This window comes from Aegilops tauschii, chromosome 5, assembly GCF_002575655.3.
Source record: "Aegilops tauschii subsp. strangulata cultivar AL8/78 chromosome 5, Aet v6.0, whole genome shotgun sequence".
Taxonomy (NCBI): Eukaryota; Viridiplantae; Streptophyta; class Magnoliopsida; order Poales; family Poaceae; genus Aegilops; species Aegilops tauschii.
Window position 1 is genome coordinate 515,095,929 of NC_053039.3, and position 20,853 is coordinate 515,116,781.

At 47.1% G+C, this 20,853-nt stretch overlaps 2 protein-coding genes across 3 annotated transcripts; one reads left to right on the top strand and one right to left on the bottom strand.

The window, feature by feature from the left end:
* Positions 1 to 1,896: 1,896 nt before the first annotated feature.
* Positions 1,897 to 8,885, top strand: LOC109741614 (E3 ubiquitin protein ligase DRIP2). 2 transcript variants are annotated; one of them, XM_020300692.4, is made up of 7 exons: positions 1,897 to 2,357; positions 6,276 to 6,375; positions 6,472 to 6,685; positions 7,346 to 7,698; positions 7,789 to 7,839; positions 7,923 to 7,995; positions 8,269 to 8,885. In XM_020300692.4, exons 1-7 carry the CDS (start codon positions 2,171 to 2,173, stop codon positions 8,500 to 8,502), a joined length of 1,212 nt encoding a protein of 403 aa, XP_020156281.1. In that variant the 5' UTR covers positions 1,897 to 2,170; the 3' UTR covers positions 8,503 to 8,885. The 2 variants fall into 2 exon arrangements, with proteins under 2 accessions (XP_020156281.1, XP_045085201.1); XM_045229266.2 differs by having other exon boundaries at positions 2,043 to 2,357; positions 7,331 to 7,698.
* An 839-nt stretch (positions 8,886 to 9,724) lies between these two features.
* Positions 9,725 to 11,178, bottom strand: LOC109741615 (trihelix transcription factor ASR3). The gene has a single exon (XM_020300693.4). The coding sequence runs from the start codon at positions 11,098 to 11,100 to the stop codon at positions 10,018 to 10,020; it is 1,083 nt and encodes a 360-aa protein (XP_020156282.1). The 5' UTR covers positions 11,101 to 11,178; the 3' UTR covers positions 9,725 to 10,017.
* Positions 11,179 to 20,853: the final 9,675 nt, after the last annotated feature.

Sequence of the window (20,853 nt, forward strand, 5' to 3'; positions counted from 1 at the left end):
CAGCGCTGACGGCCGCGCAAAACCAGGCGAACGGGGCGCGGCATGTAGCGCAGCTGTTGGAGATGCTCTAATAAAAGGGTGATGCATGGCTCACAGTCGTGCGAGCAATATCGGAAGACAATTCGTCAAATGTATAGCACTCCTCAGGAAAGAAAGGTAGAGAGAGCATGATAGAGATTTAGGGAAACAATAGAGGAAGACCGAGGCTACGTAAGCACAAACAGATAATGAAAAGAAAGACTGAAAACAAGTTAATTACCACTTCAATAAGTAAGCTTTATCTCCTCCCAAAACTGGCATGAACATGATATACACTTGTATCGCCAAGTCACCAGATTGAATTACCACGAGAAAGCTTGCATAAGTAAAAGAGACGGTGCATTGCATTGATACACGTTTTAAGGCTCATCAACAGAACATTCAAGAAACCACGACAGTGAAACCAAAAGTACACACACTGCAATGGATTAACCATATGAAGCTTGACAAAATACGATCTTCGTCGGTATCTATGCTGAATCAATCTTGGCTCAATCGTCGGCATCGGAATCCGCTTGACAGGACCGGAGAAGGTCAGAGAAGGACATTTCACCAGTCCGGAGCTTCTCAAGGATACGGTCTTCCTCCTCCACGACCTGGGTCACCTGACCAGACTGCATGTTGAAAGTGTAGATGGAGAGCAGCTGGATGATGGTGAACGGGTGCGCGGTCATAGGATGGCACAGGAAGGCCGGCAGGTTCAGGTTCACGGACGGCGCGTCTCCGGTTGCAGCGCTCATCACCACGCTCTCACACTGCTCCCCGTCGCTCAGCTGGTACACGTCGGTGGACTCCGAGCCCAGACGGTCCGTGAAGTATACGCAGTTGGCTTCGATGGACGGGAACTTGTCGGCGTCGAGGCAGACGCACCTGTGACAGCCGCCGGCGAAGATGGCGCGGCTGCCGATGCTCTTGATGCGCTCGAGCGTGCTTGCGGCCATGTCCATCTTGAAGACCTCCACGCGGCTCTCCAGCTTGAAGACGACCAGCGTTTCCCCGGCGGACTCCACCACGAAGCAGCGCTTCCAGGAGGCGGTGTCGATCTCCTCGGCGGGCACGTCGGCGGGCACGTCGTTGAAAGGGCTCATCAGATCGGCGATCTTGGCGACCAGCGCGGCCGGGAGCGGCGGCAGATGCCCCTGGTGGCCGTCGACGGCGACGAGGCCCTGGACGGCCTTCCTGACCAGAGGGTACGCGTACCTCTTCTTGTACCTGATGAACTCCTTGCTGTCGGGGCTGGCCCGGTAGAGCTTCATGGTGTCCTGGCAGTAGAGGACGAGGTAGGGCGGGGACGAGCCGGAGACGGCGGCGGCGAGCACGTGGGCGCGCATGCGGGCTGCGAAGCGGACCACGTGGCCGGTGAAGGGGTGGAGCACGCAGGCGGCGTGGGGCGGGTCCCTGGCGGCCAGCACGAGCAGCCCGTCGGCGGTGACGGAGACGACGAAGTAGGCGCGGAGGATGGGCATGCGCCGGCCGTGGAAGCGGCCCGTGGCGGTGTTGACGAGGAGGCGCGCGTCGACGCCGTGGGACGGGTAGTCGAGCATGACCCAGCCGCGCGGCCGGAAGCGCGGGTCCAGCGTGCCCCCCGGGTCGGCGGTCGCCGCGCGCCAGCTGTGGCAGACGGCGCGGAGGGTCATGTAGCAGTCGACGTCGGCGGCGTCGAGAAGCAGGTTGGCGATGCGGTCGACGAGCTCCGGCATCAGCGACGCCCAGCGCTGGGTCTCGCTCTCCTCCATGGCGGCGCTCCGGCGCGGCGGGGCGGCGCGTGGGTGGGTGGGAGGCGTGCGGTCACCGAGGCTTCCAGATCTGGGAGTGTGGATTAGTGTGCTCCACGTGAAGCATTCACGCCACGCGAGTGGTTAAGGCTCGATGACTGCGGGCTCATGGGCCGGGCCGGCGGTGGGGCGGTGGATGGGCTGGTGGGCTCGGGCCAGGGCGGGAGCGAGTGGGCTGGGTCCACGGCGACCTAGACCTCGGCCGACACGTCGCCTGGGATCGATCGACATTCGACACAGCGGCCGTCACTGTCGCTGTCGCAGAGGAGGGACGAGGGAGCGACCGAGGGGGGTTCCGTCCGGTCGTGCTCGCGTCCGGTCCGCTCCGGGGAGAAGGGAGGCCCTCGCCGGCCGGCATGCAGAACGCCGTGCTGGCGTGCCCCGCGCCGTCCGGCGGAGGGGCGGGAGGAGACGGCGGGGTCGGGGGCGGGGGCGCGGGCGTCGTGATGGTGAAGCGCGCGGCCCTGGTGGCGTGCCTGACCTGCCCCCTCTGCCGCCGCCTGCTCCGCGACGCCGCCACCATCACCGAGTGCCTCCACACCTGTGAGTTCCCCCCACCGCTCCCGCTCCCTCCCCGCTCCACGGTTTTTTTCTTGCTCTCTCGCTTGCGACCGTAGCGCGATGTGGCCGAATTATAGCGTGGAAGGCGGCCGCTTGCTCCGGCCGTTCCGCGCGCCAAATCTGCGCCCGCCGCGGTGACCCCTGGCCCCGGCGCGTCCGAGGCGATGCGTGGAAAGGTGGCGGCGTGCGTCCATACTTTCCCACGCGCTGCGATTTGTGTGCTGTTCTGGGTGCTGCGCGTGGAAGGTGGATGCGTTGGCTGTCTCGTCAGAGAATTGGCGTTTTCGTTGCCATTTGCTTCGTTGTATGGGTTATAGAGGTTATATATGCAGCAGGTATGCTCGTCTGAATGTCTGATGTGGAAAGGTGGTAGCTTCAGTATATACATGCTCTGTTAGCTTGTCTCGGAGAGGCTAACTTCTACCAATTCCCCAGGACCGCAAGTATGGGTTTGCGGCTCATGCTTTTCGCGAGTGTTTCGCCCATTCAGGAGATAACATGAGTGATTGGGTGCTCGAAGGACAGTGAGATTCTGAGCATGGTCAGTGATCCAAGTGAAATCAGATGAATTATGGTTTGCCAGCAGGCTGTAGGCAACTTGTTTGTGATAGCAAAGGGACCCATGCTTGGTGCGATCAACCCTTCAGCTAGCATTTTGCTCACTTGCTTCTCAGTCTCATCCTTTTGCAGAGGAGAGTATCTGTAAGGTCTACAATTTACTGGAGTGGCTCCTGGAATAAGGTGGATGGTATGGTCTAGGGCTCTGACAGGAGGCAGGCCTGTTGGTTCTTGGAACACATTAGAGAAGGATTGCAGCAGTTGCTGTACTTCTGCAGGAGGCTCTTCTGGTTGGGTCTTGTCTTGTGGAAATAAAATAGCAGTGGCCCATATGTCATTCCCTTTGTAACATTTGACAACCTGATCCATAGACATTTCCTTCAGTTCAGACTGTTGGTTAGTTTGAATTCCCTGCAGTTTGACCATCTTTTCTTGGCACTGAAACTCAATCCACTTTTCCTTCCAATGGCAGGTCATGGGACCCCATTGTTCCGACCAATCCATGCCCAAAATAATGTCATAGCCTCCCAGCTCCACCACTTTAGCAGCATAAGTAAAGGTATTGCCCTGTAACCACCAAGTTAGAGCAGGAACTTCAGATGAACATGCAAGAGTTTCCCCATTAGCCACCTTGACAGTTAAAGGAGTGGGTAACTGTTTGGTCTCTGCTGCTATTCTAGGCACAACAGCTGCATCAATAAAACTATGTGTACTGCCAGAATCTAACAGGACAGCACAACTTTTACCCACTAGAGCTCTGAATCTGATTGTTTTTGGGTGCTCAGCTCCTGACAGGGCATTAACAAACAGCAACAGTTCCTCCTCAATGGCTTCTTGCACTGCTAGAGCATCCAATATGTTATCAGATATCTGTGCATTGTCTTGTTGATCTGTGGTGATGGCCATAGCTTAGGCTGGACCAGCTGGCTTCTGCACACAAACATGCCCTGGAGCAAAATTTTCTCCACAACCAAAACTTAACCCATTTGCCCTTCTGTACTCCTTCAACTGCCTTGCCTTCCACAATTCTCCAGACCCAGTGCTTATTCTGTTCCCTGGTTTGCTGAAGGTTGCTTTAGACTGAAATTTGCTGTTTTTTTGTCTAGCCAATGTGGCTTCCTGCACCATTGCAAAAGCTGCTGCAGCAGCTATGGTGATGGGAAATTGTATCTCTACAGCTCCCTTGAGCTCCTCCTTAAGCCCTAACATAAATCTGGTTACCAAAAATGTGTCACTAACTGCTGGCTTATATAGCTTGACCTGATACACTAATTGCAGTAACTCCCTTTTGCACTCCTCAACAGTTCCCTTCTGTTTCAGAAGAAGCAGGGTCCTCATTGTTTCTCTATGCACATTCACATCAAATTCTGCGAGCACAGCCTCTCTGAAACTCACCCAATACACCCATCTGACTGACAGTTTGAATGCATGATACCAGTGAGCTGCATCACGCTCCAAATGCAGAGTTGCTGAAGTGACTTTGAAATTCTCTGGAATATCATACAGGGCAAAGTAAGCATCACAACCATCCAGCCAGATTCGCATGTCCGTACCATCAAATTTGGGGAAATTCATCTTGGGCATCCAGCTTCGGCGAGCAGACAACTGCATATCTTCTCCTCGAGCCATGTCGGGCTGATACTGAAATGTAGCCGGCCGAGGAATCTGTAAGGGTGGAAGAGGGGGACGAGGTGGTGGCGATTGAATGATCCCTTCCTGCCCTGTAGCCCCTGGCGAGCTTGGAATTGCGGCCGACTTGGCCACCCTTGCCGCAGCCATTTGGTCCTGCCTTACGTCCGCCAGGGAGTTCATGGTGAGATCTACCTTAGCCTGCACCGCGTCGATGCGCCCTGTTTGCTCTTCCATCCGCCTATCCAGAACGTCCAGCCTAGCCGAGATCGCGTCGATCCCCTCCATATTGTCCCTGACGAACTTGAGCGACTCCAGCTCCTTCATCAACCTCTCCTCAAATGCTTCCATGGAGGACAACACTTGCCTTGCCTGAGCACTTGGCTTGGACGGCGCCGTCGCGATCCCCGCCCCGAATCGGTGAACCCGCTTCGGGAATTACATAGATCAAGCCCGAGGGCGATCCACAACCTTCTGCAGGATTTTAGCACACAATCAAGAGAATATGGAAGCGCGCACTGACCGAATGAAGCTCTGAATACCAACTGTGATAGCCATGGATCGTTGAGATCTGGTAAATAGCGGTCAGGTGAGGGAGAAGATAGCTTGGGGAGGAAGAAGAAGAGAGACCAGGGAGAAAATAGATTCTATTTCATTTCTTCGATACCACTACAGAGAGATTCCCACTGTTTATATCAATACCGCTACAACTCACCCCAGCTCGACACCAGCTCACACATGCACGCTGCTCACCTAACCCTCTGCCTGGGCCCCTTTGTCAGGCGCTGACCCCTTGCACCCGGTCCCACTGTCAGCCACTTCCATCCGCATACGTCTCCGGCCTCTCCAGACACCTTGCTTCTGTTTCGCTGCCATGGCAGCCCTTCTCATCTGTCTTGGTGATCAACGGTGTCAGGGCCATGTTGGTGCTGACATTGTTTCAGGCTTAATAGTTACTTGAATGCTTGTTAGGGATTTGTCGTTATAGGAGGCTTAGGTGCTATTTTGTTTTGGTTGGTCATGAGCCTGTCGGGGCACCGGGAAGGGTTAAAATTTTCAGCGAACAAACTGAGGTCATTAGGTACATTTCATTAAATAAACCTGTTTAGGTTTGAAATGCGTACTTTTCTCTGTCATATAATTTTTTAATTGTGATTAGGACAAAATGGAAGCATTTTGGTGGCGGTCAATGGAGTGGATGATAAAGACTTTTATCTCCCATAGAATTTTACAGTACTGCGTCATAGGAAAATTGTTCGTGTGAGTATTATCTTTAATAAAAAAACAAGGAGACAGTGAGGTCACCAGCTAACTGTAAAGAAAGTTACTGGAAATGTAGACAGATTGTGATTGGTGGATCCTCTATGGCATCTTCAGCTTCATTAGTTGTCAGGAAAAATTATTTAGGCTGGTTAGGTGTAGACGAGACCATTTGATTGTCATGAAAATTAGTTTCACAATAATAACTTTTTTGTAATATATTACTTGTATTTCCCTAAAAAATAATGGTTAAAGTTGCGTATTGGTGATTGCAAAGCAGTTCGTCATCTATCTTTGGAAAGGAGTGAGCATTTTCAGCTATTCTTCTTAGATTTCTGTGTGTTTGAGCCTTTTAAGGTTACTGTAAAAAACAGCCCTTCAGAAATTATCTGTACAATCTTAATTGGTTCTTCCATTTTTGTGCTTCAGCCATTGATTTATACCTTTGATCAGTTTGCAGAAAGTGCATATCTAAGGAGTTCATCGATAAGGAGATCTGCTACTGCCCTACTTGCAACATTGATTTAGGCTGTGCTCCAGAGGAGAAACTCAGGTTTGTCTCAACCTACATATCACAAGCAGACGTTATTGTCTGTTTTTTAATAAACAACTTAAGCTTATGGTTCATGTCAATCAATTTTCTGTTCAGAGTTGATCACAGCCTACAATATGTGAGGTCAAAGATATTTCCTTCTAAAAGACGGAAGGTTGTGGACCAAGAAGCCATATCACCGGTCGAATCACCTGTCAAGAGAAAAGAACGATCTCTATCTTCACTGACAGTCCATGGTCCTCGGGTGTCTATACAGAAATGCCTTACAAAGAGGAGAACAAAAGCTTCGTGCTTACGCAGCTTGTCTTTGGTATGTAGCTTTTGTTTTAATCTGAAGGCTGTAATTTCGTAGCAGCACTATGTGACTACTTTGGGGCTAAAACATGTCGGTTGACTTTATTCTCTTGGGCACATCTTGGTTCTGGGCACTTCTTTATACATTGCATTTCTGGTATGCTAAATGAATAGAACATGAGGCCCTTTGATCCTTTGTTTGTTTGGTACCTGAAGTGTTTATGTGCATCTGAGGTTTTCTTGTTTAATCATATAGGTCGTTATTGAGTAGCATCAACATCGACTGTGTAAGGGATCATACTAACATCGATTTAGTTGACTCTTTTCAATCAACCTTGGTGAGATTTACGGTGTGTACACACGTACGTATCGGTTGGTGACATTAGGATAGATGCACAACACGGTCTTTGTGTTCGTCTTGAACTCTTATTAGTTTTCTATACACATATGATGCACAATGCCGTTAAATTTGTGTTGGAAACTTAATGTCATTTATGCATGCATCAAATGCTATAACTGTTTGTAAGGGAAGTATTGTCCACACCCTTCAGACCCTGCAATGTATGTATTGGTCTATTTTTGTTTGGGTTTCACTCTTTTTGAATATATAAGTCATATATGGTTAATTATTCTTTTCATGCTTTACATGATTTATATGCAGTATTCTACCTTGCAGGGCAGTAAAGATGCAACAAAGAAAGTTGGAGGATGGAAACCTTTGGCCTCTCATATTAGAGTTGGTAAAAGTAAAAAATCTCTCAAATCAGGTTCCGAAGAGGACAATAGAACTGGAATCATGTCTGGTGATCCAGAGCATGGTGCTCCTTCCAATGAAGCAAAGGCTAGCCTCTTGAAACGCTTGTTGGAGTCTAAGGAATACCCGACAAGAAAGGAGAATCTAGTGAAGAAGACTGGAAGCAAGAAAGTGTTCCCTCTGAAGGGGAAAAAGAAAATATTCAAGGCAAAACAACCTAGGAAAAAGAGAAGACTGCGAGCATTATGGTTCTATCTAGTGGCTGCTTTTGACCAGTAAGAAGCACTAGACTTCTCTTATGACGTTTATTGTACGTTTTGAAGGAAACACAGAAATCATGCTTTTGGTGTTTTCATTTGTTTCAGGAAGGGACAACCTCCTTTACCACAGCTACCTACAAATTTTTTGAGGATCAAGTGAGTTATCCAGGCTACTGTTTCATGTACAAACACAATATGTTAAGTTTGTGCTAACTTGCGCCTTTATCACATTGACCTAGGGATGTTGAATTGCCTGCTTCCTTCATACAAAAGTACCTTGTGCAGAAACTCAATCTTTCAAGTGAAGCTGAGGTATGTTTTCCCTTCTCCCAGTGTCAGTGATAAGCTAGACCTGAGAAAAAACTCAAATTATTGTTCCCAGCTTGCAGTCCGAATTTGTGTCGGACATCCTTTTGCCTCTTTTGGGCGTAATCATAAATCCCATTTGGGCATGCAGCAACAGAGTGCATGCCACCGCTTTACATGTATAGAATAAGAGAAGCATTGTCTCGGCTCATCAAAACCTCCTAGCAAGTGATAGCTTTCAATATTTTTCATATGTATCGACCTATGGTGTGCTTGCAGGTGGAGTTGATGTGCGCTGGCAAGAAAGTGGACCCAGCAATCACCCTGCATGACATAACGGACTGCTATCTGGACAAAGGACCGAACGGTTGGGTGCGGTCGTCCGTGGGCTCCCCTGCCACCGGGTTCATCACGACGGTGTTCTACAGCAGGCCGGAGCTGCCCACACCCCCAACACCACCGCCACCACCTGAAAGTCACCATGGCTTATCCAGAGCGCCGCCTCATGCCTGAACCAGTTCGGCCTCACTCCAGTCGTCTATTTCGGAGCCCTCTGGTTGGTGCCACATTGATGCCAACCTCGTGAGGCTCAGCTCGGCTCACCTCACCTTGTGATATGTAGATAGATGCTCGGTTCACATGCCTTGCGGGGATTCTGATCCGATCTGTTGTTCTTTACCATTTTTCTTCACCTGACGGAGTAGCTGTACCTATGCGGTTTGTAATCCTGTGTTGAGTTGTTGAGTGCTGCTGTAACTGGACTTGAAGCCTTTATGGTGTGCCTCTGTAATGTTTGTAGCACTATTTTTACTGTAAGCTCTTGTACAAGTTGTCGTCGAACCGGAAATTTGGTTAGTTATATATGGAGTAGCGTGTGGAGTACTGATATTGATTGATGGATACTGTCTTGCAAGTTCCAAGTAATTTCTGTGGCCTTGTAGCTCCAAATGGCCAATTTGGTTGGCTGATGTTTTTTTAATGCCTAAGCATGTAAACAACTAATAGAAAGAGCTAAATTGCTCTCCAATAAAGAGATTACATCAAAGAGCTAAATTGCTCTTCAATAAAGACATTACATCAGGCACAGAGCCGTTACATCAGGCATATGGAAACCATTGCTGAAACCTGAAAGGTCATGAGCAATATCATTACATGTTCTTGGGCAGTACAAGACTTTTGAAATTCAGAAAATGAAGTGTAGCAAAAGCCTTCACGTCTTGAAAAATCGCACACAGGGGCGACGAACTAGAGCTCTCAGCTTCCATACCCTGCTTCAACTCCATATCACCAGTTTCCAGGAGCACCTTGCCCATTCCCGACTCGCTGGCGATCGCAAGTGCTTCACCCGCAGCCTGGAACTGATATTTCCAGGAACTCCGCTGTCTGGTGTTTGATCGTCATCCACGCTACTTCTCCAGAAATTTTTGCGTTTTCCCCTTCTCTGGATTTTGTCGAGTTCATTCCACCATGTCCACATCAACAACACTATAATGCAAATTCTGTCCTCCTTCATGCTGCAGATTCCTTGCATTCCATCATACCTCTAGCATTAATTTACTTTGGAGCTAAGGATCACCCTTTGTTCTTCCAATCCACATTCTCTCCACACTTGCTTCACTAATTTGCACTTGAAAAAACAGATGCCCGAAGTCTTCGAAATCCCTATTGCATAGGAAACATTTTGGGTTGATGATATCCCACACACTTGTGACAGGGCAAATAAGCTTAGAAACAATTTTTGTACTCAGCAAAAGATACATATTTCCATTTCAGCACAAGACGCAATACACAATCAAGATCTCTCTAGTTCAGAATCAGATCACCTGAATGACAGTATATATATTATATATAACCTTATATTACCCTACATACAGTACATGATAAATCCCCCACCCTTCCGGACCGAATTCCGGAACAAGTTCATCACAAAGAGAAAAAGGAATCAAATGCCAGGAGAGTAATCATCCTCCTATACCAATCTGTACACCCAACTTCTTCTGTCCAGGCATGCAGCTCCAGTCCAGGTAGCTAGAGCTTATCGGCGATCCTGCCAAGAGCATCGGCGAGCCTGCCGAGCACGACGGCGAGGCTGTTGGCCTGCTCTCTCCTCTCCTCCCGGTCTCGCTCCGAGTTCAGGTTCTGCGCCTCCAGCTGCGCCGCCACGAGCTGGCTGTTCCGCTCTAGGATCTCCAGCAGCTTGTCTGCCATGCCTTCTGCTCTGGGCTCACCGTCGTCGCCGGTTCGCCGTCTCTTCTGCCCGCTCTGCTGCAGTGTCGGTGAGCCTGCTGTCTTGGTGCTGCCTTGATGCCCTCCTTGCCCGCCTTTTGTTGTGCCTTGCTGTGCGCTCTGTTGCCTTGATGCCTCCGAATTCTCCGAAATCGGCAAGGCGATGACCGCCGGCGGTGGTGCCGGCGTCGCCTCTGGCGTCTCAGCATCTTCCTCCTCTTCGTCCTCCGAGAAGAGGACCTCCTCCCCGGCGGGCCGGCCACTGTCAAACACGGTCTCCACTGCCACTGCCACCTCCTTCCCCTTCCCTCTCTCCTCCTCCTCCTCCCCCGTCTCCTCCTCCTCACCATCCTCCTCCATGCGCACCACCCCTACTTCCTCCATGGCGGCATCACCGCCGGAGCTGCTGCCGGCGACGACTCCCCGACCTCGACCTTCGAGTATGCCGTACACCTCGCGGTCGAAGAACCCAGGGAGCCGGCGCTCCCGCCTCGCGTCGTTGCGCATGGCCCAGAACGAGGGCTCCCGCGCGCCGGCGGCCGCCCGCTCCCACTCCTTTATCTTCTTCCAGTCCCCAGCGAGGTTGCTCCACCGCTTCCGGCACTGCACGGCCCCCCTCTCCACGCCATGCCGCCGGCAGTACTCCGCGACCGCGGCCCACTTGGGCTCCAGCGCCGCCGCCGCCCCTTCCCCGGTTGCCCCGGCCGCCGCCGCCGCCAGGCGCCCCCTCCCGCCGCGCGCGCCGCCGCGGACTTCAACCATGCGCTTGCCCTCGATGAGCACCAGTATCTCCTGCCGCGTCCAGCGGGGCAGCCTGGGGGCGCGCACCGACGGGTTTGGCGCCGCCGCGGCCGCCGCACCGGCGGGGTCGCCGGCGCTGGACATGAGGGGAACGGAGTGGGGAACGCGTGATTTGGTGGGCGCAAGTTCTTTTTAGGGATTGTGGGCGGAAGTCGATTTGACGGCGTTGAAGCGGGTGGTGTTTTTTCTTTTCTTTTTGAGCGAATGAAGCAGGTGGTGTAAAAGGGTCACGTGGGCCGGGCCGCCTGTAAAAGGGCCTGGCATGGCACGGCTCATGTAAAAGGGTCGTGCGGCCCGAAGGCCTGGCCACGGGGATTGGGCCAGGCGCACCAGTTATAAAGCCCGGGCCGGCACGGCTGCACAGCTGGCCCTCGTTGTGTTACTCAAAAAAAAAATGGCCTTCGTCATTTTTAGCTTTTCAGGTTTATGTTTGAACAAAAAAAAATCTAAAAAAGTATTCCCTCCGTTTCTTTTTTACTTTGCATATAAGATTTTTCTTAAGTCAAACTTCATAAACTTTAATTTATATACAAAATTATCAACATCTATAATACTGGAGATATATAATATGAAAATTAATTCAATGATGCATCTAATGATATTGATTTTATATTGTGAATGTTGATATTTTTCCCTATAATCTTAGTCAAACTTCACTACGTTTTACTTAAGACAAATCTTATATATAGACTAAAAAGAAACAGAGACAGTAGTAAAAACTACAGAAGAATCTAAAAAATTCAAAAATAATATAGGGAAAAATCTCCAAAAGTTAAGAAATGCAAAAAAATAAAAAATATAGAAAAATAACTAGTTACAAGCCGGACGGGCGCATGCCATGTCGGGTCATGCCGGCCCACAAATAAAAGGGTTGTCTTAAGGCCTGGCGTTTAGATCGGCCTTGTTCCATGGCAGGTCGAAGGCTGGACCGACACTTTTAATCACGTGCCATGAGAGGCATGTGCCGGGCCAAAATTCCATGCACATGCCGGTCCGCGCGGCACGATCCTGGCTAGGTTTGTGTAAGAGCATCTCCAGTACTCCCTTTCCCCAATAGGCCAGATTTGCTAAAGCACAACTAGATCAAGAAGAAAAATAGCTCCTTCATATTGCTTGACCGATTTTGTATTGCTTGTAGAAGCTTCTGACCAAATTTTTGTTTTTCCCTTTCTTGAATTTGTTATCTTTTTTTGGTTTTATGTTCGTTCTTTTGTTTTTTCCTTTTATTTTTGTTTATTCACCTTAAATTCATGATTTTTAATTGATAGTTGCATGTGTTATCATCGAACATAATGTCCTTTGAGATGTTTTAAGCCGTCAGTACACTATGTTCATCTTTGCCACTGTTATTTCAGAGGCACTCGGCAAACCTTTTCATTTGAATTGTTTCAGACGCTGTACGAATTTTAGGCCCTTCTTGTGGAAACATAGTTAAGTTTTTAAATATTTTCTACACAGACATACATTTTTTTAAAAAAATCTCCTCCCTTTCCGGCCCTTTAATTTCCAATATTCCGCCCTTTCTTTCTGTCTCTCTTTTCTTCCCTCTCTTATCCACGCTTATTCTCCCACCACTTCTCCTACCCATTGTTCTGCAGTTGCTCCTCAATCTCCTTCCCTTTTTCTTTTGCCATCATGAGACTACATGTAACTCCCCACCCAGATGTTGTGTTGCATCAGTGTTTTAGGCTACCCTTATGTTTGTCAAATGACATGGTAATATGAGGACTCTCTGGGTGATGCCATCTTGTCCGTACAAGAGGGATATGCACAACCATGTCCTAACATGTTCGCGGACAAATGGGGGCCACCATTTGATGAATGCATTTAGAGATGCCATAATCTTTTGCATCCACCACCTTGTTCAGGAGGTCTCCTTGTTTCACAAAGAATGGCCACTTTACTATCAAGTCGGCGTACCATTAGCGAATGAGCATCAACGGGGTGAAGGACGGACGACCGAGCAGTTCATCCTCGCTCAAAGAACACAAGGGTTGGCTGGCACTATAGGGTACAAATGCTTTGAATAAGGCAAAGATCCATACCTGGACGGTTGAGGAACGGGCTAGTAGTCGCAGCCGAACTGCACTGTAGGAGAATCAAAGGGGGCGTGTTCTATGCAGCATGTGGCAGAGAGAAAATCCATCTACACCGGTTTTGGGGTTGCCCGCACTCCAAACAGTTCTAGAAGGTGCTTTGGTTGGAGAAGGCTGCCATTGTAGCCATTCCACCGGAGGTGAGTGGGTCCCAAAGTGCCATTTCCACTTAGTTGCAAGAATGGCTCGCTGGTGCAAGTGATACGTCTCCAACGTATTTATAATTTTTTATTGTTCCATGCTATTATATTATCTATCTTGGATGTTTTATATGCATTTATATGCTATTTTATATGATTTTTGGGACTAACCTATTAACTTAGAGCCCAGTGCCAGTTTTTTTTCCTTGTTTTTGAGTTTCGCAGAAAAGGAATGTCAAACTGAGTCCAATTGACCTGAAAATTTACGGAGATTACTTTTGGACCAAAAGAAGCCCCCGAAGCAAAAGAGTTGGGCCAGAAGAGTCCCGAGTCATCCACAAGGGTGGAGGGTGCTCCCACCCCCTAAGGCGCGCCCTCTGACCTTGTGGTTGACTCGTGGACCCCCCTGACTTGTTCTCGACGCCAACACCTCTTATATATTCCCAAACCTCCAGAGCAGAACCTAGATCGGGAGTTCCGCCGCCGCAAGCCTCTATAGCCACGAAAACTAATTAGGACCCTATTTCGGCACCCTGCCGGAGGGGTGAATCATCACCGGTGGCCATCTTCATCATCCCGGCGCTCTTCATGATGAGGAGGGATAGTTCACCCTTGGGGCTGAGGGTATGTACCAGTAGCTATGTGTTTGATCTCTCTCTCTCTCTCTCTCTCTCTCTCTCGTGTTCTTGATTTGGCACGATCTTGATATACCGCGAGCTTTGCTATTATAGTTGGATTTTATGATGTTTCTCCCCCTCTACCTTCTTGTAATGGATTGCGTTTTCCCTTTGAAGTTATCTTATCAGATTGAGTCTTTAAGGATTTGAGAACACTTGATGTATGTCTTGCATTTGCTTATCTGTGGTGACAATGGGATATTGACGTGATCCACTTGATGTATGTTATGGTGATCAACTTGCGGGTTCTGTGACCTTGTGAACTTATGCATAGGGGTTGGCACACGTTTTCGTCTTGACTCTCCGGTAGAAACTTTGGGGCACTCTTTGAAGTTCTTTGTGTTGGTTTGAATAGATGACTCTAAGATTTTGTGATGCATATCGTATAATCAAACCCGCGGATACTTGTGGTGACATTGGAGTATCTAGGTGACATTAGGGTTTTGGTTGATGTGTGTCTTAAGGTGTTATTTTAGTACGAACTCTAGGGATGTTTGTGACACTTATAGGAATAGCCCAATAGATCGATCAGAAAGAATAACTTTGAGATGGTTTCATACCCTACAATAATCTCTTCATTTTTTCTCCGCTATTAGTGACTTTGGAGTGACTCTTTGTTGCACACTGAGGGATTGTTATATGATCTAATTATGTTATCATTGTTGAGATAACTTGCACTAGTGAAAGTATGAACCCTAGGCCTTGTTTCAAAGCATTGCAATACCGTTTTCGCTCACTTTTATCACTTGTTACCTTGCTGTTTTTATATTTTCAGATTACAAAAACCTATATCTACCATCCATATTGCACTTGTATCACCATCTCTTCGCTGAACTAGTGCACCTATACAATTTACCATTGTATTGAGTGTGTTGGGGACACAAGAGACTCTTTGTTATTTGGTTGCAAGGTTGTTTGAGAGAGACCATCTTCATCATACGCCTCCCACGGATTGATAAACCTTAGGTCATCCACTTGAGGGAAATTTCCTGTTGTCCTAAAAACCTCTGCACTTGGAGGCCCAACGATGTCTACAAGAAGAAGGCTGAGTACTAGACATCAAGCTCTTTTCTGGCGCCGTTGCCGGGGAGGTGACTTCTTGAAGGTATATCTTTAGATCTTGCAATCGAATCTTTTAGTTTCTTGTTTTATCACTAGTTTATTCTATAAAAGAAAACTATAAAAAAATGGAATTGAGGTTGCCTCATATGCATCATCTTTTTAATGTCTTTCATGAAAATAAGGATCTGGTAATTTTGCCAAAGTGTTAGAAGAATGCATTAAAATGTTTGGCACTAAATCTTTGAATGATGAGCATGATTGCAATGTTGTTAGTATGAATTCTTTGAATATTCATGATGATAATGATATGCAAAGCCACAAGCTTGGGGATGCTATGTTTGATGAAGATGATATTTTTTCTCCCCCAAGTTTTGATGAGCAAATTTATTATGATGATAGCATGCCTCCTATTTATGATGATTATATTGATGAAAGTGGGTTTGGAAGAGTGTCAACTCTAGGAAGTAATGATCCCACTATTTTGGAGGGTGTTGAATCTTATTGTAATAATGATAAAGGTGGATTTGGAGAGGTCATGACTTTATTTAGTGATGAATCCACTATTTCGGAAGAGGTTCCAATTGATTATGAGAATAAAGTTGCTATATATGATGATTATTGTGATGTAATGATAACCATGAAACTTGTCATCTTGATTTTAATTTTCAATTGGATTATGCCTTAGTTATTTTGTTGAGTTTGCTCCCACTACTATTCATGAGAATTTTTTTGCTTATGTGGTGAGTAGTAAAATTCCTATGCTTGTGCATCATGAAAATAATGCTTTATGTGATGGTTATATTGTTGAATTCATTCATGATGCTACTGAAAATTATTATGAGAGAGGAACAGATGCTTCTACTTATTGCAATAATATCAAGTTTTCCTCTCTATGTGTTTAAAGTGTTGAAGTTATGCTTGTTTTGCTTTCCTATGCTAGTTGATTCTTGCTCCCATAAATTGTTTGCTCACAAAATACCTATGCATAGGAAGTGGGTTAGACTTAAATGTGCTAGTCATATTCTTCATGATGCTTCCATTATGTTTCAATTCCTATCTTTTATATGAGCATCATTGAAATCATCATGCCTAGCTAGAAAGGCATTAAAGAAAAGTGCTTGTTGGGAGACAACCCAATGTTTACCCCTACTGTTTTTGCATGTTCACATGATTAAGGTACTGTAGTAATCATGTTTTATAGTTTTTGTTTCAATAAAGTGCCAAGTAAAGCCTTTGGGATAGCTTATGGTGATAGTTGATTTGATCTTGCTGAAAAACAGAAACTTTTGCGCTCACGAAAACAATTCTCATTTTTAGCAGAAGAGTGCTTTTTAGTTGATTCTTTTTGAAGAAGATTAATAGACAAATTGCCTAGGACTTCCAAATTTCTCAAGATTTTTGGAGTTACAGAAGTATGATTTCAATTCAGATCGTTACAGATTGTTCTGTTTTTGACAGATTCTGTTTTCGATGCATAGTTTGCTTGTTTTCTAGTTTCTATGGCTTATATTGCTTAATATAAATTATAGAAATGATAGGGTACAGTAGGAATAATGTGAGAAAAATTATGAATCTTGTCTTGACAGTACCAAAGTGAATGATTTTTTTTATTATATTAACGGAGCTTACGAGTTTTCTGTTAAGTTTTGTGTTGTGAAGTTTTCAAGTTTTGGGTAAAGTTTTGATGGACTACGGAACAAGGAGTGGCAAGAGCCTAAGCTTGGGGATGCCCAAGGCACCCCAAGGTAATATTCAAAGAAAACCAAGAGCCTAAGCTTGGGTATGCCCCGGATGGCATCCCCTCTTTCGTCTTCGTTCATCGGTAACTTTACTTGAGGCTATATTTTTATTCACCACATGATACGTGTTTTGCTTGGAGCGTCATTTTCTTTTGTTTATATTTGCTTGCTGTTATTCAGAGACATGTTTTATATCTTTTAGTTCAATAAAAGTGTCAAGATAGCCTTCACCGCGCTCAATTTGCAAGTATATGAGTTGCTGTTTCAAAACAGAAAGTTTATCATTGTTGCAAAAATTCCCTAGAAAGTCAGAATGTGATAAAATGTTGAAACTTTTTGCACAGCAAGCTATGACAAATTCTCTACAGCGTGGTAAAATTTCAGAATTTTTTGAGTTAAATAAGTATGGATTTTCCTTACAAACTATTCTGTTTAGACAGATTGCTGCTATGTTTGCATTGTTTGCATATGTTTGCTTGTTTAATGATTCTATTTGAGGATGGGAGTATTAAATATGCAGAGACATTTAGTATGAAATGTCAAATTATAATTTTAGTGATTTTCTACAGTAGAGAATGATAAGGTTTATGCAATGATTTATACTAACTTATCTCATGAGTGCTTGTTGAGTTTTGTGTGGATGAAGTTTTTAAGATTTAGGGAAACCATAGTACAAAAGGAATTAAGTGTTAGGGAACGTAGCATGCAATTTCAAAAAAATTCCTACGATCACGCAAGATCTATCTAGGAGATGCATATCAACGAGAGGGGGAGAGTGTGTCCACATACCCTCGTAGACCGAAAGCGGAAGCGTTATGTTAACGCGGTTGATGTAGTCGAACGTCTTCACGATCCAACCGATCCAAGTACCGAACGTACGGCACCTCCGTGTTCAGCACACGTTCAGCTCGATGACGTCCCTCGAACTCTTGATCCAGCAGAGGGTCGAGGGAGAGTTTCGTCAGTACGATGGCGTGGTGACGGTGATGGTGATGTGATCCGCGCTGGGCTTCGCCTAAGCACTACGACGCTATGATCGGAGGAGCAAACTGTGGAGAGAGACGCCGCACACGGCTTGGAACAATTGTTGTATGTCCAAGGGGTGCCCTGCCCACGTATATAAAGGAGGAAGAGGGAGGAGGCCGGGAACCAGGGGAGCGCCAAGGAGTGGGGAGTCCTACTAGGACTCCAGTCCTAGTAGGATTCAGCCCCACCTTTTTTCCTTCTACCGGAGGGGGTAAAGGGAAGGAGAGGGAGTAGGAGAAGGAAATGGGGGTGCGCCCCCTTTCCCTAGTCCAATTTGGCCTCCTCCCTTGTGTGTGTGTGTGTGGGGGGGGGGGGGGCGCACCAGCCCCTTTGGGCTGGTTAGCCTCCCTCTTATGGCCCATATCTTTTGACGGGGGGGGGGGGGGGGGGGGGGGGGTTCTGGTAACCCCTCCGGTACTCCGGTATGTACCCGATACACTCCCGAACCCTTCCGATGTCCGAATACTACCTTCCAATATATAATCTTTACCTCTCGACCATTTTGAGACTCCTCGTCATGTCCGTGATATCATCCGGGACTCCGAACAAACTTCGGTCACCAAAACACATAACTCATAATACAAACGATCATTATGCTAAGCTAACAATCTCATAGTCAGACGATTTGTATTATGAGTTATGTGTTTTGGTGACCGAAGTTTGTTCGGAGCCCTAGATGAGATCATGGACATGACGAGGAGTCTCGAAATGGTCGAGAGGTAAAGATTGATATATTGGAAGGTAGTATTCGGACATCGGAAGGTTTCCGGAGTGTATCGGGTACATACCGGAGTACCGAAGGGGTTACCGGAACCCCCCGCCTCCCGGGGAAAGATATGGGCCATATGGGCCATAGGAGGGAGGCTAACCAGCCCACAAGAGGCTGGTGCGCCCCCCCACAAGGGAGGAGGCCGAATTGGACTAGGGAAAGGGGGCGCCCCCTTTCCTTCTCCTACTCCCTCTTCTTCCCCTTTTCCCCCTCCGGTAGAAGGAAAAAAGGGTGGGGCCGAATCCTACTAGGACTGGAGTCCTAGTAGGACTCCCCTCTCCTTGGCACGCCCCTGGTGGTCGGCCTCCTCCCTCTCCCTCCTTTATATACATGGGCAGGGCACCCCTTGGACATACAACAATTGTTCCAAGCCGTGTGCGGCGTCTCTCTCCACAGTTTGCTCCTCCGGTCATAGCGTCGTAGTGCTTAGGCGAAGCCCAGTGCGGATCACATCACCATCACCGTCACCATGCCGTTGTGCTGATGGAACTCCCCTCGGCCTCAACTGGATCAAGAGTTCGAGGGACGTCACCGAGCTAAACGTGTGCTGATCGCGGAGGTGCCGTACGTTCGGTACTTGGATCGCGAAGACGTTCGACTACATCAACCGTGTTACTAAACGCTTCCGCTTTCGGTCTACGAGGTTACGTGGACACACTCTCCCCGCTCGTTGCTATGCTTCTCCTAGATAGATCTTGCGTGATCGTAGGCAAAATTTTGAAATACTACGTCCCCCAATAGTGGCATCCGAGCTAGGTCTATGCGTAGATGTTATATGCACGAGTAGAACACAATGAGTTGTGGGCGATAATAGTCATACTGCTTACCAGCAACGTCTTACTTTGATTCGGCGACATTGTTGGATGAAGCGGCCCAGACCGACATTACATGACCGCGTTCATGAGACTGGTTCTACCGACGTGCTTCGCACACAAGTGGCTAGTGGGTGTCTGTTTCTCCAACTTTAGTTGAATCGAGTTTGACTACGCCCGGTCCTTGTTGAAGGTTAAAACAGCACACTTGACGAAAAATCGTTGTGGTTTTGATGCGTAGGTAAGAACGGTTCTTGCTAGAAGCCCGTAGCAGCCACGTAAAGCTTGCAACAACAAAGTAGAGGACGTCTAACTTGTTTTTGCAGGGCTTGCTGTGATGTGATATGGTCAAGACGTGATGATATATAAATTGTTGTATGAGATGATCATGTTTTGTAACAGTTATCGGCAACTGGCAGGAGCCATATGGTTGTCACTTTATTGTATGAAATGCAATCGCCATGTAATTGCTTTACTTTATCACTAAGCGGTAGCGATAGTCGTAGAAGCAATCGTTGGCGAGACGACAACGATGCTTCGTTGGAGATCAAGGTGTCAAGCCGGTGACGATGGTGATCATGACGATGCTTTGGAGATGAAGATCAAAGGCACAAGATGATGATGGCCATATCATATCACTTATTTGATTGCATGTGATGTTTATCCTTTATGCATCTTATTTTGCTTAGTATGACGGTAGCATTATAAGATGACCTCTCACTAAATTTCAAGGTATAAGTGTTCTCCCTGAGTATGCACCGTTGCTATAGTTCGTCGTGCCGAGACACCACGTGATGATCGGGTGTGATAAGCTCTACGTTCACATACAACGGGTGCAAGCCAGTTTTGCACATGCAGAATACTCGGGTTAAACTTGACGAGCCTAGCATATGCAGATATGGCCTCGGAACACTGAGACCAAAAGGTCGAGCGTGAATCATATAGTAGATATGATCAACATAGTGATGTTCACCATTGAAAACTACTCCATCTCACGTGATGATCGGACATGGTTTAGTTGATATGGATCACGTGATCACTTAGATGATTAGAGGGATGTCTATCTAAGTGGGAGTTCTTAAGTAATATGATTAATTGAACTTTAATTTATCATGAACATAGTACCTGATAGTATTTTGCATGTCTATGTTGTTGTAGATCAATGGCCCGTGCTACTGTTCCTTTGAATTTTAATGCGTTCCTAGAGAAAGCTTAGTTGAAAGATGATGGTAGCAACTACACGGACTGGGTCCGTAACTTGAGGATTATCCTCATTGCCGCACAGAAGAATTACGTCTTGGAAGCACCGCTAGGTGCAAGACCCGCTGTAGGAGCAACACCAGACGTTGTGAACGCCTGGCAAAGCAAAGCTGATGACTACTCGATAGTTCAGTGTGCCATGCTTTACGGCTTAGAACCGGGACTTCAAAGACGTTTTGAATCTCATGGAGCATATGAGATGTTCTAGGAGTTGAAGTTAATATTTCAAGCAAATGCCCGGATTGAGAGATATGAA